At 40.6% G+C, this 16,053-nt stretch overlaps 1 protein-coding gene across 3 annotated transcripts in view; it reads left to right on the top strand.

The window, feature by feature from the left end:
• The window catches only part of arhgef10 (Rho guanine nucleotide exchange factor (GEF) 10), a 108,815-nt gene that overhangs the window by 4,126 nt on the left and 88,636 nt on the right, over positions 1-16,053 (top strand). For all 3 annotated transcript variants that reach the window (XM_042330099.1, XM_042330100.1, XM_042330098.1), the window contains exon 2: positions 12,774-12,896. In XM_042330099.1, coding sequence (XP_042186033.1) covers positions 12,833-12,896 — 64 coding nt within the window. In that variant the 5' untranslated portion in view covers positions 12,774-12,832. The remainder of the gene's footprint in view (positions 1-12,773; positions 12,897-16,053) is intronic.

The following is a 16,053-nucleotide window of genomic DNA, read 5'->3' as shown; positions in this document are numbered from 1 at the left end:
GAGAGAGAGAGAAAGAGAGACAAGGCAAGAAGGGCCTTCTATGCTATCAAAAGGAACCTAAAATTTGACATACCAATTAGGATTTGGCTAAAAATACTTGAATCAGTGATAGAACACATTGCCCTTTATGGTTGGGAGGTCTGGGGTCTGCTCACCAACCAAGAATTCACAAAATGGGACTAACACCAAATTGAGAGACTGCAACAAAAGAGCTGTAAGATATCCTCAGTGTACAACGTAAAACACCAAATAATGCAAGCAGAGCAGAATTAGGCCGATACCTGCTAATTATCAAAATCCAGAAAAGAGACGTTATATTCCACAACCGCCTAAATGGAAGCGATTCCCAAACCTTCCATAACAAAGCCATCACCTACAGAGAAATGAACCTGGGGAAGAGTTTCCTAAGCAAGCTGGTCCTGGGGCTGTGTTCACAAAGAGAGCCCCAAGACAGAAACACAATTAGATCTAACCTAACCAAAAATAATTACTTGACACAATGGAAAGAATTTACAAAAAACTTGAATGCTATTTGAACGTAAAGAGATTGGTCAGGTATTGTGTATGTACAATCTTTTACTATGTACAGACTGAGCATAGCCTTGCTATTGAGAAAGGCTGCCGAAGGCAGACCTGGTTCTCAAGAGAAGACAGGCTATGTGCACACAAAATGAGGTGGAAACTGAGCTGCACTTCCTAACCTCCTGCCAAATGTATGAACATATTAGAGAGACATATTTCCCTCAGATTACACAGACCCACAAAGAATTCAAAAACAAACACAATTTTGATAAACTCCCATATCTATTGGGTGAAATACCACAGTGTGCCATCACAGCAGCAAGATTTGTGACCTGTTGCCACAAGAAAAGGGCAACCAGAGAAGAACAAACACTGTTGTAAATACAACCTATATTTATGTATTTTCCCTTTTGTACTTTAAGTATTTGAACATCAGTACAACACTGTATATACAGATAATATGACATTTTAAAATGTCTTTATTCTTTTTGAACCTTTGTGAGTAATGTTTACTGTTAATGTTTTATTGTTTATTTCTCTCTTGTTTATTATCTATTTCACTTGCTTTGGCATTGTAAACATATGTTTCCCATGCCAATAAAGCCCTATAATTGAAATGTAATTGAATTGAGAGATAACGACAGAGAGGGGAGAAGGACAGAGAGAGCCTGGCCATTTTAGTATGCTGCAGGGCACTGTCCTCCCCAGCACAAGTGTTTTTGTCATCCTTGCCCGTCCATTCAGAGAGACCTGTTGTGTATAATGGACCACTGATTACAGTAACGCTGGCAATGGGAGATCATGACACACTGCCAATAACACAGCCATGCAGAGAGCACAGCGAGTCCAAGAAGCAGAATGTGTGTGTGTGTGGGTCTGTGTGTGGGTCGGTGGGTTTGTATTACTATCCTTGTGTGTACCAGAAGTCACCACAAGGATAAGAAAAATCTCTCAAGTCCCCACGAGGACAGAGGCTATTTTAGGGTTACGATGAGGGTTAGGGAAATAGGATTTTAAATGGAAGTAAATTTTAGGTAGGATAGTAATACTGTGTGCATGTGTGCGCGGAAAAGGGGAAGGAGAGATGGGCCTAGAGGATTCTCTCTACTGGTGCCAATGTGCACTCCAGAGCAGGCTCTTGGTTTTGTTTGTGACTCTATCGTACAATTTCTGGAATGCCATTCTTCAATAAGGGCGCTTGAGATGTTTTTGGCTTAAAACAAGTGTCAAAAATCTGCTTGGTCACCTGGCTGGCTGCAGTCTTGGTTTAAAGTGTCCTAGATTGTGATTTTCATTATGTAGTACTGTACTACTGTATCTATACATGATAATTCCTCACCCTTTGAGAACATGTTTATTATTACTATTGTGACTGGTGTTATTACCAATGCTAATTGTTGTGACTGCACTGGGAACCAAGCGGAGGCATTATCTGCAGGCCCTAGATGACAGATTTCCTGTCTGTGCACAGCTAACTACAGTGTTGCTGACATGTAACGACATGCTTGGCCAAGTCTGTCATCAGATGGTTCTCCTTTTTCACCCTCTGTTGTCTACAGACCAGTGGGGGCCACTGATTGTCTGAATACCCGGGGCGCGAGGTGGTTGGAGTTGTCAACAAAGCAGCACCACAGATATAGGATACCAAGTTTTCGAACTACTGGTAGTTTCTTTGAGAATATGTATAAAGCGATCTGTGCACTTGAGCAGCAGCATAAATACAACTATCACTTTTTCATGTCAAAAACTGAATGACCACTGTTGCACATGCTGCTACTGTTTTGAACAGATTAGATTATACTATTTAGAATAAGCAGCCAGCTCATGAACGAATGAGTACACCAGGGAGAACGCAACAAGCATGCAGATGCAATAAGTGAAAGCACATTATCTGGAGATAGCAAGCTAACATAATGTCGCAAAGCATGATGAGTTTGCCAGTTAACTTTCATTTTGAATTAACTTGGCATGGGAACTAGCTACCAGCTATCTGCTTATTAAAGGTAGATAACTGGTTAATATAACCAAATCATCCAAACTATTTCTCAATGTTTCTTGAAATCATTGTGGTTGGCTAATTAATTTGATCATGCTAATTAATTTGATCACACCTGGTTTTATGCTGTTTTAGTCCACACAACATGTCACCCTGCCACCTACAGAAAAACCTGATGAATAACATGGGGGAAGACAATAAGCCACCCTCCTACCAGGTCCACAATGAGAAGGTTCTAGCAAGTGTATTCCTCTATCCTTCGACTCTTCTTTGACGTAGATGTCTGATTTTAGTGGTGTCCCCGACAAAAAATCTTGTGTATTTTTCTGTGTGTTTGAATAAAATCAACTATATGTAGGCTACTGAGCTTGTCTGATGCTTTAAGCACACTGTGGTTAAATAATTAAGACACACACATGACTTGAGGGAGCCAGAGATCAAGATGACCTAACCAGAAGAAAAAAACCTGTTCCCAAACCACCTCCTCCCGCTGCTGCTGGTCTTCACAGATTCTGTAATTATGCTCCTGAAGTTGTTTCATTTCTTTTATAATAAAGTCTTTGTATCTCAAAATCATTGTCATCTAAATTACGATTATACAAATCTAAAAGTACTTTGCCAACTATGTAAAAATCACCTACATGAAGAAAATAAATGACATTGCAGCCTGCAGGTAGAACATGTAAAAAATAAATCACATTAGCTATGCATGGCCTGTCTGCAAGGAACTTTGAAACATTGTATCGACTATCAACTTGGACCAGGCCAAAGCTTGTGCCAACAAACTTGCAACATTGTATACAATATCCTGGACCCTCAGTTTCCAGTGCCCTGAGCTGAGCTCCAGAGAGACACAACTGTCGTCTATTTTTGCAAGGGACAGGAAGTAATCAGGTAGGCCTATTTTATGACATTTCCACCAGATCAGAACATTACAGAGAGCTGGAATGATTTTTCAAGTAGGCTACATTAAGGAACTTTTTAAATTCTCAATGGATGTAAATACAGACTTCTTTTACTTGCTGTTTGAGGTGAATAAAAAATTGCTTTGAGAAGCGCCACAGTCCATTAGTGGTGTTGAGTTAAGACGATTAGAAACACTATCAGATCCCCAAATGGGCACATTTATAAGCCTACATTTGCGCACAGGCCAGGTAGCCTAGGCCTACTTCTTAGCGGAATCAGGTGCGTGTACTTACTCAACATTGACAGGAGCCTAGGTTGTGTGCTCTGCAAACAATGTGTCCCCTCCTACAATGACAACGGTAAGACTGTAGTAATAATATATTGAATGGATTAACAGAAATTATGGTAACCAAACAAACATTGTAGTAGTACATTTATGGTAAATGTACTACTGGTGCCATCCCAGCCTTCACAATGGATTAGTCCACTCAGACAGCCATCAATCAAGATGTGCCATTTTTTTTTTTGCAACTGCTTGACTAAAAATATATGTGTATACACTACCGTTCAAAAGTTTGGGGTCACTTAGAAATGTCCTTGTTTTTGAAAGAAAAGTAAATTTTTCGTCCATTAAAATAACATCAAATTGATCAGAAATACAGTGTCGATATTGTTAATGTTGTAAATGACTATTGTAGCTGGAAATGGCTGATTTTTAATGGAATATCTACATAGGCGTACAGAGGCCCATTATCAGCAACCATCACTCCTGTGTTCCAATGGCATCTTGTGTTAGCTAATCCAAGTTTATCATTTTAAAAGGCTAATTGATCATTAGAAAACCTTTTTGCAATTATGTTAGCACAGCTGAAAACTGTTATTCTGATTTAAAGAAGCAATAAAACTGGGTTCGATTACTGGGGCGGCAGGGGAGCCTAGTGGTTAGAGTGTTGGACTAGTAACCGGAAGGTTGCAAGTTCAAACCACCGAGCTGACAAGGTACAAATCTGTCGTTCTGCCCCTGAACAGGCAGTTAACTGTTCCTAGGCCGTCATTGAAAATAAGATTTTGTTCTTAACTGACTTGCCTAGTTAAGGTACTGACGTGGTAAATGTAAGATAAAATACATTTTAAATGTAAAATTTTAAATATAAAAAAACAAAACTTGCTCAAAATGGCCCGAAACAAAGTATGGATTCTGAAACTTGTCAGTCTATTCCTGTTCTGAGAAATGAAGGCTATTCCATGTGAGAAATTGCCAAGAAACTCAAGATCTCGTACAACGCGGTATACTTCACAGAACAGGACAAACTGGCTCTAACCAGAATAGAAAGAGGAGTGGGAGGCCCCGGTGCACAACTGAGCAAGAGGACAAGTACAATAGTGTCTAGTTTGAGAAACAGATGCCTCTCAAATCCTCAACTGACAGCTTCGTTAAATAGTACCCGCAAAACACCAGTCTCAACGTCAACAGGGAAGAGGCGACTTCGGGATGCTGGCCTTCTAGGCAGAGTTCCACTGTCCAGTGTCTGTGTTCTTTTGCCCATCTTAGTCTTTTCTTTTTATTAGCCAGTCTGAGATATGGATTTCCTTTTGCAACTCTGCCTAGAATGCCAGCATCCCGGAGTCGCCTCTTCAAGGCAAAGGGTGGCTACTTTGAAGAATCTCAAATATAAAATATATGATTCCATATGTGTTATTTCAGTGTTTTTAATGTCTTCCCTATTATTCTAGAATGTAGAAAATAGTATAAATAAAGAAAAAAAACTTGAATTAGTAGGTGTGTCCAAACTTTTGACTGGTACTGTATATATATATGTATGTTAAAATACATAAATATTTGTACTATTTTCTTTGACCAAACACAAGTGGGTTGCCGCCCCTAACGCCCTAATGGGTGGGCCGTCGCCAACTGTTGTCTCAGCTGCCTGCCTTACCTACCATCTAGACCTTCTTTAAAGGAATGTTTGGAGGCCTCCAATAAGCATGATGCTGTGTACTAAGCCTAAGGTGCTGACAGGCAGATAGACAGTGAGTGGTTGTATGTATATGAGAGGACCCCTCCCCCTCCCCCAGGGAACATGGACTAGATACAACTAGAGGCCAGGCAGGATGTAATTTGGCCGAGGTGCGTCTCGTTTCCGCCCAGCAACTAAAAGAGCTGGGAAGAGTAATTATAGGAGTCAACAGGAGGTAAATGGAGGAATCTCCAGACTTTTTAAAAAGCTGTAATGTCATTACGAGGAAGTCTGGACTCAGTTTAAGGATTTCTGTAAAAATGAGAGGTTTAATTTAAACATCACGTTAATCAAATAGAAGAAGACATTGGCCATCCGTATAACCATATTAAAGGTATTTATTTGGGAAATGTTTAATGCCAGGAAGGGATGTCTTTCCTCTTGAGGAAGCCCAGAGGATGAGAGCACACCTGATTGCTGCGTTTCCTCTTCACCCCCCCTCCCCCATCTCTCTCTCCCTTCCTTCCTCAGTCACAGCTCGTACAGTACTCCTGAGGATAGCAATGATGAATCATTTTATCAGCTAAGGGTGTAACCCATTCTTTTAGGGTTTTTATACATGTCAAGATCTGTCCAGTTAGTCACATCGAGCTCTTAAGTTAGGCCAGTTATATTTTGTCTCAAGGACAAAGATATTCTACCTGACTGTACTCTCCAACATACAGTACAGAAGAAAATGCTGGTCTTGTGTTCACATTCACTGTACTGCCCTGACCCTGTGCTGCTCTGTACTCTGGGTGAAGACAGAAAAACAGAGGAGCTCACATTATTCATAGACAAAACAAGCTTTGAGTCGCTTGTAAATGGTTTATCTTTGGAATGGAGCAGTGGAATGGAGCAGTCTTGTTCACAGATGATTGTACTGTATTGTAAGCTTGTCTTATTATGGTGTGAATTGAATTGGAGAGCAGCATGTCTGTTACAGTATGGAACTCACTAGAACTCTACAACAAGAGGCCTCTTATTTTATGGAATGACATCACTGATATATCATCCACCCTTGAGGGGAGTGTGACAGGCTAATTGTATTTGTTGGAAGTAGGCTAATGCAGGACTTGTTGACCCACAGAACTTGAAGCTTCTTTTGTTTGATCTTCAATGTGTCCATCTGTTTGTCAGACAGTGGAAGAATACACTGTCTCATGTCTGTGCAGGTCTGTGTGTATCCTGCCTTAGCATGCATGTGACATTTTCCCCCCAGATGTAAAATGAGCCCGCTGATAACCCCACCCTCACTTTGACCTCTGACCTCATATGCCTCTGCAAACCTGTCACTCTACCCAGTACCTCTCAGCCAATAATATGCCTTTTACAGGCTAAAAAGTATTGCTCTGTAATGTGTACGTGTGAACAGTACTGTACATGCAGAAGTTTATTAGAAAATAATGTTACGCTAGCCTAGAATACCAAACTATATTTCATTCAATTTTACTGAACATCAGATAACAGCTGTTTACAATAAAACATTTTAGCTGTTATTGTCTGAGTAATTTCTAGCTCTCATCAACAAAAACAGAATCTAATTGACCACTGGATTATTTGTAAACTAAATGGGCCTAGAGGCACAGTGGTCTAAGGCACTGCATCTCATTGTTAGAGATGTCACTACAGACACCCTGGTTCAATTCCAGACTGTATTACAACTCAATGAGTCAAGCCCAGTTCAGCTAATCCCTACCATTGTGTCAGAGTTGTCATAATGCTTCAGCAATTGAACAATACACCAGGGCTGTCAGTAGACACAATATAAGTAACCTAATTGATGTCCCTTTTAACTGCCCTGAATGCCTCTACTGATTCCTACAGCTATTGTATGCAGTAATCATGTGCCTACTGTTAGCACTAAGCCGGTGTGCCCTAGGAGGAAGTCCACTGTGAGCAGCTCACCCTGCACTAACACAAAGAACATCTACTGCTGCTGAGCTTCACAGTAAAGTAATGAATGCAAGTAAGCATCCCAGAAGATAAATGCTCAAAAGAGCCCACGTTAATACAGTTGAATTCGTATGTCTACATGCACTTAGGTTGGAGTCATTAAACTCGTTTTTCAACCACTCCACAAATATCTTGTTAATAACAAACTATAGTTTTGGCAAGTCGGTTGACAGACAAATTAATTAACTTATAATTGACTGTATCACACTTCCAGTGGGTCAGAAGTTCACATACACTATGTTGACTGTGCCTTTAAACAGCTTGGAAAATTCCAGAAAATTATGTCATGGCTTTAGAAGCTTCTGGTAGGCTAATTGACATCATTTGAGTCAATTGGAGGTGTACCTGTAGATGTATTTCAAGGCCTACCTTCAAACTCAGTGCCTCTGCTTAACATCATGGGAAAATCAAAAGAAATCAGCCAAGACTGCAGAAAAAATATTGTAGACCCTTATCAAGTCTGGTTCATCCTTGGGAGCAATTTCCAGGTTCATCTGTACAAATAATAGTACGCAAGTATAAACACCATGGGACCACGCAGCCGTCAAACCGCTCAGGAAGGAGATGCGTTCTGCCTCCTAGAGATGAATGTACTATGGTGTGAAAAGTGCAAATCAATTCCAGAACAACAGCAAAGGACCTTGTGAAGATGCTGGAGGAAACCGGTTCAAAATTATCTATATCCACAGTAAAACGAGTCCTGTTGTGGGGATGCTTTGCTGCAGGAGGGACTGGTGCATTTCTCAAATTAGATGTCTTCATGAGGGGAGGAAAATTGTGGATCTATTGAAGCAACATCTCAAGACATAAGTCAGGAAGTTAAAGCTTGGTCGCAAATGGGTCTTCCAAATGGACAATGACTCCAAGCATACTTCCAAAGTTGTGGCAAAATGGCTTAAGGACAAAAAAGTACAGGTATTGGAGTGGCCATCACAAAGCCCTGACCTCAATCCGATATAACATTTGTGGGCAGAACTGAAAAGGTGTGTACGAGCAAGGAGGCCTACAAACCTGACTCAGTTACACCAGCTCTGTCATGAGGAATGGGCCAAAATTCACCCAACTTATTGTGGGAAGCTTGTGGAAGGCTACCCGAAACGCTTGACCCAAGTTAAACAATTTAAAGGCAATGCTACCATATACACTCAATTAGTATGTAAACTTCTGACCCACTGGGAATGTGATGAAATAAATAAATGCTGAAATAAATATTTATCTCAACTATTATTCTGACATTTCACATTCTTAAAATACAGTGGTGATCCTAACTGACCCAAGACAGGGGATTTCTACTAGGATTAAATGTCAGGAATTGTGAAAAACTGAGTTGAAATATATTTCTCTAAGGTGTATGTAACCTTCCGATTTCAACTGTATATGTAGCTTAAACACATTTCATTAATCAATCATTTGCTAGTAACAGATGACATTCATATTCTGAGTATCTCTAAACCTCACTTAGATAATACCTTTGATACAGTGGTAGCAACACAAGATTATAACATTTATTGAAAATATAGAAATGCCAATGGTGGAGGTGTAGATGTTTTATATTCAGATCCACATTCCTGCAAACAGACACTGCACTTGACACATTTATGAAGTTGCTAATAAGCATGCACCCATTAAGAAAATGAAAACTGTTTAATCCCTGTGAATTGATGAGGAATTGAAAAATGGTGTGGTTGAGAGGGAAGAGGCAAAAGGAATGGCAAATAAGTCTGGCTGCACAACCGATTGGCAAACTTATGGCAAATTGAGAAATCGTATGACTAAACTGAAAAAAAGAAGAAACTACACTATTAAACCAAGATCAATTAAGAATGATAATAAAAAAGCTTTGGAGCACCTTAAATGAAATTCTGGGAAAAAAGGCAAACTCAGCTCCATCCTTCATTGAATCAGATGGCTCATTCATCACAAAACCAACTGATATTGCCAACTACTTTAAGGCTCCATGGATTGATGAGGAATTTAAAAACTGTATGGTTGAAAGAGATGGGGCAAAAGGAGTGACTTAAATATGTCAGCAACTCTGACTGGCTTAAATTATGTTAATAAACTCAACAAAAAGAATAAACTGTATTATGAAGTCAAGATCAAAAACCTTTGGAGTACATTAAATTATGGGCAGAAAGACAAATTCAACTTTCATTGAATCAGCTGGCTTAGTTATCACAAAGCCATTTCATGTAGCCAATTATTTTAATGATTACGCCATTGGCAAAGTAGGCACATTTAGGCAGAAATGCCAACAATGAACAGTGAGCCATCGTACTCATGCATAAAAATAAAATAAAATAATGAAAGGAAAGCATTGCAAGTTTTTAGAATTTTGTAAAGTTAGTGTTCGAGAGGTGAAAAAATACTGTATGTAGCTCCCTCCAGTAACCACGAGCACAACTGTTCCTTGATTTTAACTGGCGGTTTTACTCTGTATTTTTTGTCAGATTTATCACCTTCCGTGAGAACTATAAAGTAAATGAAAATACAGTTAAGAACACTCTTACAACTTTCTTGTCTTATGAGTGACTTATTAGCTTGGTATAACTCTAAAGTGCTTACATACATAAACAGTTTAGCCGGAGCTTTGACAGTATTAGATTAAACGCATGAATAAAGGAAAAATACCTAATTGGCTGCTTATTACAGAAGGGAGGAAATCAAAAACTTCACACTTCTTATTCTTGGCATGAATTCACACTTCCTCCTTAATTATTATAATGTTACCATCCTAACATACATATGCTACAACCTCTACAAACTACACCCGTAGACACAAAAATCTATCTGACACAGCGTGGGATTGCCTTCACTCCAAAACTGTGTTGCTACGATAATAATCCCCGTTCCAACAGTTCTTAGCCACGTAGTTCCGCTTGTCTTGCCATTTCCCCCGCATAGCGAACACGTAAAGAATTCAAACAAAAAACAACAGACTGACAGGTTAATAGTCAGTTATCGATCAATAATGACAAACCTCCTGGCATTGACTCTATAGCTGACTCTTTACCCACTCCTATCTGTCATATCTTAAATCTGAGCCTAGAGGAAAGTCTTTGTCCTCATGCCTGGAGGGGAGCCAGACATTCAGCATGCTTATAGAGACGGTCACTCAACATGTACTGCACTGACACAAACGCCTAATGATTGGTTGAAAGAAGAATATAAGAATATTGTGGGAGCTTCTCTTTGGTGTACCGCAGGGCAGCTCTCTAAGCCCTCCACTCTTTCCTATTTTTACCTATGACCTGCCACTGGCATTAAACAAAGCATATGTGTCCATGAATACTGATGATTCAACCATCTACGCATCAGCAACCACAGCTAATGAAGTCACTGAAACCCTTAGCAAAGAGTTGTATTCTGTTTAGGAATGGGTGGCCAGTAATAAACTTTTCCTGAACATCTCTAAAACTAAGGGCATTGTATTTGGTATAAATCATTCTGAAAGTTCTAGACCTCAGCTGAATCTGGTGATGAATGGTGTGGCTGTTGAACAAGTTGAGGAGACTAAGTTACTTGGTGTGACAATAGATTGTTAACTGTCATGGTCAAAACATAGATTCAATGGTTGAAATGATGGGGAAAGGTCGGTCCTTAATTAAGAGATGCTCTGTTTGTTTGACACCACACTCCAAAAAGCATGCCCTGCAGTGCTAGTTTAGTCTTATCTTGATTATTGTCCATTTGTGTGGTCGAGTGTTGCAAGGAAAGGTCTAGTTAAGCTGCAGCTGGTCCAGAACCGAGCTGCACGCCTTGCACTTCATTGTAATCAGAGGGATAATATAAATACTATGCATGCCAATCTCTCTTGGCTAATAGTTCAGGAGAGACTGACTGCATCACTTCATCTTTTTATAAGAAACATGAATGTGTTGAAAATTCCAAATAGTTTGCATAGTCACTATACACACAGCTCTGACACACACACTTACCCTACTAGACATGCCGCCAAGGGTCTTTTCACAGTCCCCAAATCTAGAACAAATTAAAGAAAGTGTACAGTATTATATAGAGCTATTATTCAATGGAACTCCCTTCCATCTCATATTGCTCAAAAAACAAATAAAGCAACACCTCACGGTACAACGCCTCTTCTATATTTGACCTAAATGGTTTATTTGTATTGATATATAGTCTACGTGTGCCATTTTTAAATTGATGTTCTGTTCTTGTCAATTTAATGTTCTGTATTATGTAATGTTTTGTGTGGACCCCAGAAAGAGTAGCTGGTGCTTTCGCAACATCTAATGGGGATCCTAATAAAATACCAAAATACCATGGTGTGAACCTGTCAGCCCCACCATGTTTACACACATAGGGTCACTGACCCTAACTATATGTGTTCCCCTAGGGAGCCCCACGCTACCCTCAGTGGATCAAATAACCCTGCTCTGACACACACACACACATACACCACATTAATTGACTGTTTGTGGGGCGAGAGGACATTTTTTTTGTTTCTTGATGTTGTTTTTATTTGTCTTTATTAGTTGTGGTTCAGATGGCTGGCGCTCAGACAAAAGAGCCAGGAACATAATGCTCCACTTCTCCACTCCCCTGCTGGTGTGACTTGACTGAGATTGAGTAACTTGGAATAAAGAGCATGTGGTTGGCAATGGTTGCTTGGTTTTCCATTGGTGGGGTGTAATGCATTGGGAAATACCACAGAAATGATGTATGGGAACATTCTTCATGCTAACTAATCTAAAAAGTATATTATATGCCATCTTTTGGCATTCTTCCATGTATTAGTACTTATGCTCATACTTACTTATACTCATACTTACTTATACTAGTGATGAGGGCAAAAATCAATGCAGTTACTTAATAATAATAATAATAATAATATCATCTTTGGGACAATATTATATCGATATTTGATGGATTTGTAGCGTTAGCTAGCGCTAGTTAGCTCTATCTGCGCTAAAAGTCTGGTATTTGTCATCCTATAGCTTGTTATCTTTAAATAATGAGCCAGCATGTTTTCAGCACTTTTATTTCCATGACTGATCAAAAACACATTTTCTCTCTCTTGTTTCTCTGCAGCAGACATATAGTGAGCAATATGTTTGGAACATCAAATCGCAGTAACGACTCACAATACATATAGAATTGTGAGTATCGTGAGAATCGCAATACATATCATATCATCACCTAAGTATCGTGATATTATCAGATCGTGAGGTCCATGGCAGTTTTAATCCCTAACTTATACCTTGTGACCTTACCAGGCAAAACTCTAGTTTGGCTAAAACTTTTCCATGTAGCCCGGAAAAACTCGGGACCTGGTGATGCTTGGGAACATTCTTCTATGCTTGACTAATTGAATAAGTGTACAGTGAATCACAGCGTGCCACCTCTGACATCCTCCATGTGTGTGTTTCCTCCAGGGCCATGTGTGATTGAAGAGGACCACCACCACCTCCACCAGGCTGCTGAGGGAACCTGTATGCCCAGAGAAACAGCAACCAGTATGGACATTGTGGAAGACTTCCCTCCCCCGCCTCCTGAAAGTAAGTAATGCCAACATCCTCCTCTCCTCCCCTCTCTCTCTCTGACTCAATCTCTCCCAGCACTTGTAAAGCCCCCCATAGCCAATGAGAACACATGCTGCTGCTCAGGCCTGTGGACAGCTCTGTTTATGGTTTTCTATGCTGAGATGAGTGAGGCGCTACTTGGTAATGTCATTATGTTATGTCCGTTGGTAGATTTAGCTTGTCGTCCTGAGATGTTATCAGACTGTAGTGACCATCTCTACTTGTCCCTTTGTTACGCCTTGTGCAGATTGTGTGTTCTTGTTAATGTTTTTGAGTAGTCCGTTAATGTTGCTCAAACTAACAGGTCTTAAAGGCTGTTTTGGCTGATGATGATGGGGATCTATATATCATATTTCTGTTAGCCCTGTTTATGGTAACAGGTTTGAAAGGTCTGTTTCGGCTGACACACTGATGGTCAGTCTAGCTCCCCTGAGGGCCTTTTCATGATGGGCAGACCGTGTAAACACATTCCTCTCTGGAGCTCGTGGGCTGTGGAACGAAGGAGTAAGGAGGAAGAGAAATGTGCCACAATTGCAAAGGGCAGACAATGTGCCTCAGTATCTGAGCCCTGGCTGAATACTGCAGCATCAGGCACGCGCGCACACACACACACGCACCACAGGGAATGGAACAGGCCAGAGAAATGCCTCATCTCCAGCTGGGCAGCCACTTGCCTTGTTGCCGTGGCGATGCTGGAGTACATTGTAAGCCAGTGACTCATTGAGCAGAGCAGTGTGGCAGAGAGGAGAGGAGGCACGGGAACAGAATCCATATTGTGGTTATTAATTGACAATGGGTGTTGGGGACAGGCCTAGTTTTCTCTGTGTGTGTGTGTGTGCACTGGCTAGAGAGAGAGTATTGAGCAGACTGCAGGCACACACATTCTCACAGCGCCAACTATCCATGGCTTCATCATTTACACTTGATCGTGACCAAATGATTGAATGGGCAATTTAAACTAATAATCTGTTCAAGCTTTTATACAATCTCTGTTCCATCACACCCCGCTCTGCTTTACTTGGACCAGCCTGTGCGTCAGAGAGTAGACACGCACAAGAATGAATATGCATCCCATGTCTCAGCAGTGAAAGATCCCTCCAGGCAGTGGCTAGCTGTGCCTGGTCCTTCTAGCTGGTCCGACACAGCTATTCATTATCACAGATGGGAACAGCAGATGTCACCTCTTTCCAGGTTTTCCCTCCTAATGTTCTGCTCTAGCGCCTTCAAAGTTTAGTTTCAGGGTGTACATAGAAGTCAAAGGTCACAGTTAGACCCCATAGCATAGTCACAGACCATTGTCATAACTTCAGACTGAGGGCTAGAACACTTCCTGTCAACCCCTTAGGGAGTCATGATGGGGATTTAGACTAAAGGGCTCATAGTGCTGTAGAGCTTCAAGGACTTTTGGGTCTCTGAGTGATTGATCTGTGTATCGGAACTGTGGATAAGGACTTATTTAAGCCTGAGGGGTTAGTAACTTTTGAGTAATGTATTTGATAGTTAGTGAGCCTAACCTGTAGCCTTACTTACCGTTGTGTATTTATGTTAGACTGTTGTTTCTAGTAACAGCTGTCTAAATGTCAGCTTAGAGTTTACTCAGTCAAGCAGGAAGTATTTAGCCAGCACAGGAAACGGAACTGATGTGAATAGGGGTCAAAAGGAAAAAGGTGAAGCTCTATACTGAGAAATCTTAGTAGGAAATCTTCTCATATAGATGAGAGGGTTGAATTGTTACCTCTGGTTTGGTCATTCAGGAAATTGTGCCAGAACTTGGAGAAAAGGAGAGAAGGGAATTTTACTCAGTTTCTTAGCAGGAACAGTCAGGATATGAGAGTTTACCTTGGTTAACCTAGTCGTGGGGAAACCTGAATCCTGATAGGACAGTCGTGTTTGTACTGGAACTGAGACGCGTGGGAAATCTGTGGTATGTTTAGGAGTAGAGGTATGCCAGTTTCTGTTAGATATGTCTGCCACGGCCAGGGAGATAAAGTACCAGTCTCAGATGAGGTTGTGACCTCTTAAACTGAAGCTCCTGCCTCCCATAGGGAAACTGTGTAATAGGAATCTGGATCCAATAGCAAGTCCATGTACTTGGACTCCTGTAGAGAGAAGTGGATGTTTGAATGAGCTGAATACAGAGCATTCCTTTCATCTATACCACCGATGACTTCTGACTGTCACCTTCTGTGAACCCTTTGCCAGCATTCAGCAGGGATTCTAATGTCATGGCTTTTTCTCTCTCTTTAGGCTACAGACATTCCTCTCCTCTTTACACCCCTCTCCCTAATTCACCTCCTTTATTCAGTATGTCAGAAAGTACAAGAGAAGTGCTCGCACAACGGCTGTCCATTTGATTTGACAGGCTTTTTCTTACGCCTTACACAATGGTGTCAGTCGGTGTCCTCAACCTGAATAAACACCCTGTTACTAAACCTACACACGGCCCTCCCAAAGGAACCTCATATAGCGGTGAAAATAACAATAAACTGGAGAGCAAGACCAGGTTTCCTCTAACCCACCATGTCTGTGGTGACATTTACATTCCATATGCATCCTCAGCACAGTTTAGGTCAGAGGAAGAAAGAAAGCCACTTCTCTATCTCTATTCCTTCATCAACATTGATCTGAAAGGAGATGAGGAAGGAAGCCAGTTTGGACTATTGAGATGCAGCCCAGGATTCATAGGAAAAACAGTGTTTTTTTCTGGTCATTGGGTTGTGACGACACTGCTCGCCAAACTGCATCGTGTGCATGATATTACAAATATTTGTTGGTCTGATGTGATTAATGAGGAGCATCCAGACACTGCATTCCAATTATTGATAAACATGCACCTGTTAATTAGGAAACTGACTGTTTGAACTGTTGAGGCTACGTGGATTGATGAGGAATTTAAAAGCTGTATGGTTGAAAGAGACTAGGTAAAAGGAAGTGGCTAATAAGTCTGGCTGCACATCTGACTGGCTGATTTACTGCAAAATGAGAAATGATGTGACTAAACTCAACAAATATAAGAAGAAACTGTATTATGAAACCAGTACATTAAATTAAGTTATGGGCAGAAAGACAAATTCAACTCCATCTTTCATCGAATCAGATGGCTTTTTCATCACAAAACCATTTGATATTGCCA

The sequence above is a fragment of the Oncorhynchus tshawytscha genome, linkage group LG11 (assembly GCF_018296145.1).
Source record: "Oncorhynchus tshawytscha isolate Ot180627B linkage group LG11, Otsh_v2.0, whole genome shotgun sequence".
Classification (NCBI taxonomy): domain Eukaryota; kingdom Metazoa; phylum Chordata; class Actinopteri; order Salmoniformes; family Salmonidae; genus Oncorhynchus; species Oncorhynchus tshawytscha.
This window is presented reverse-complemented; position numbering and strand designations above follow the sequence as displayed.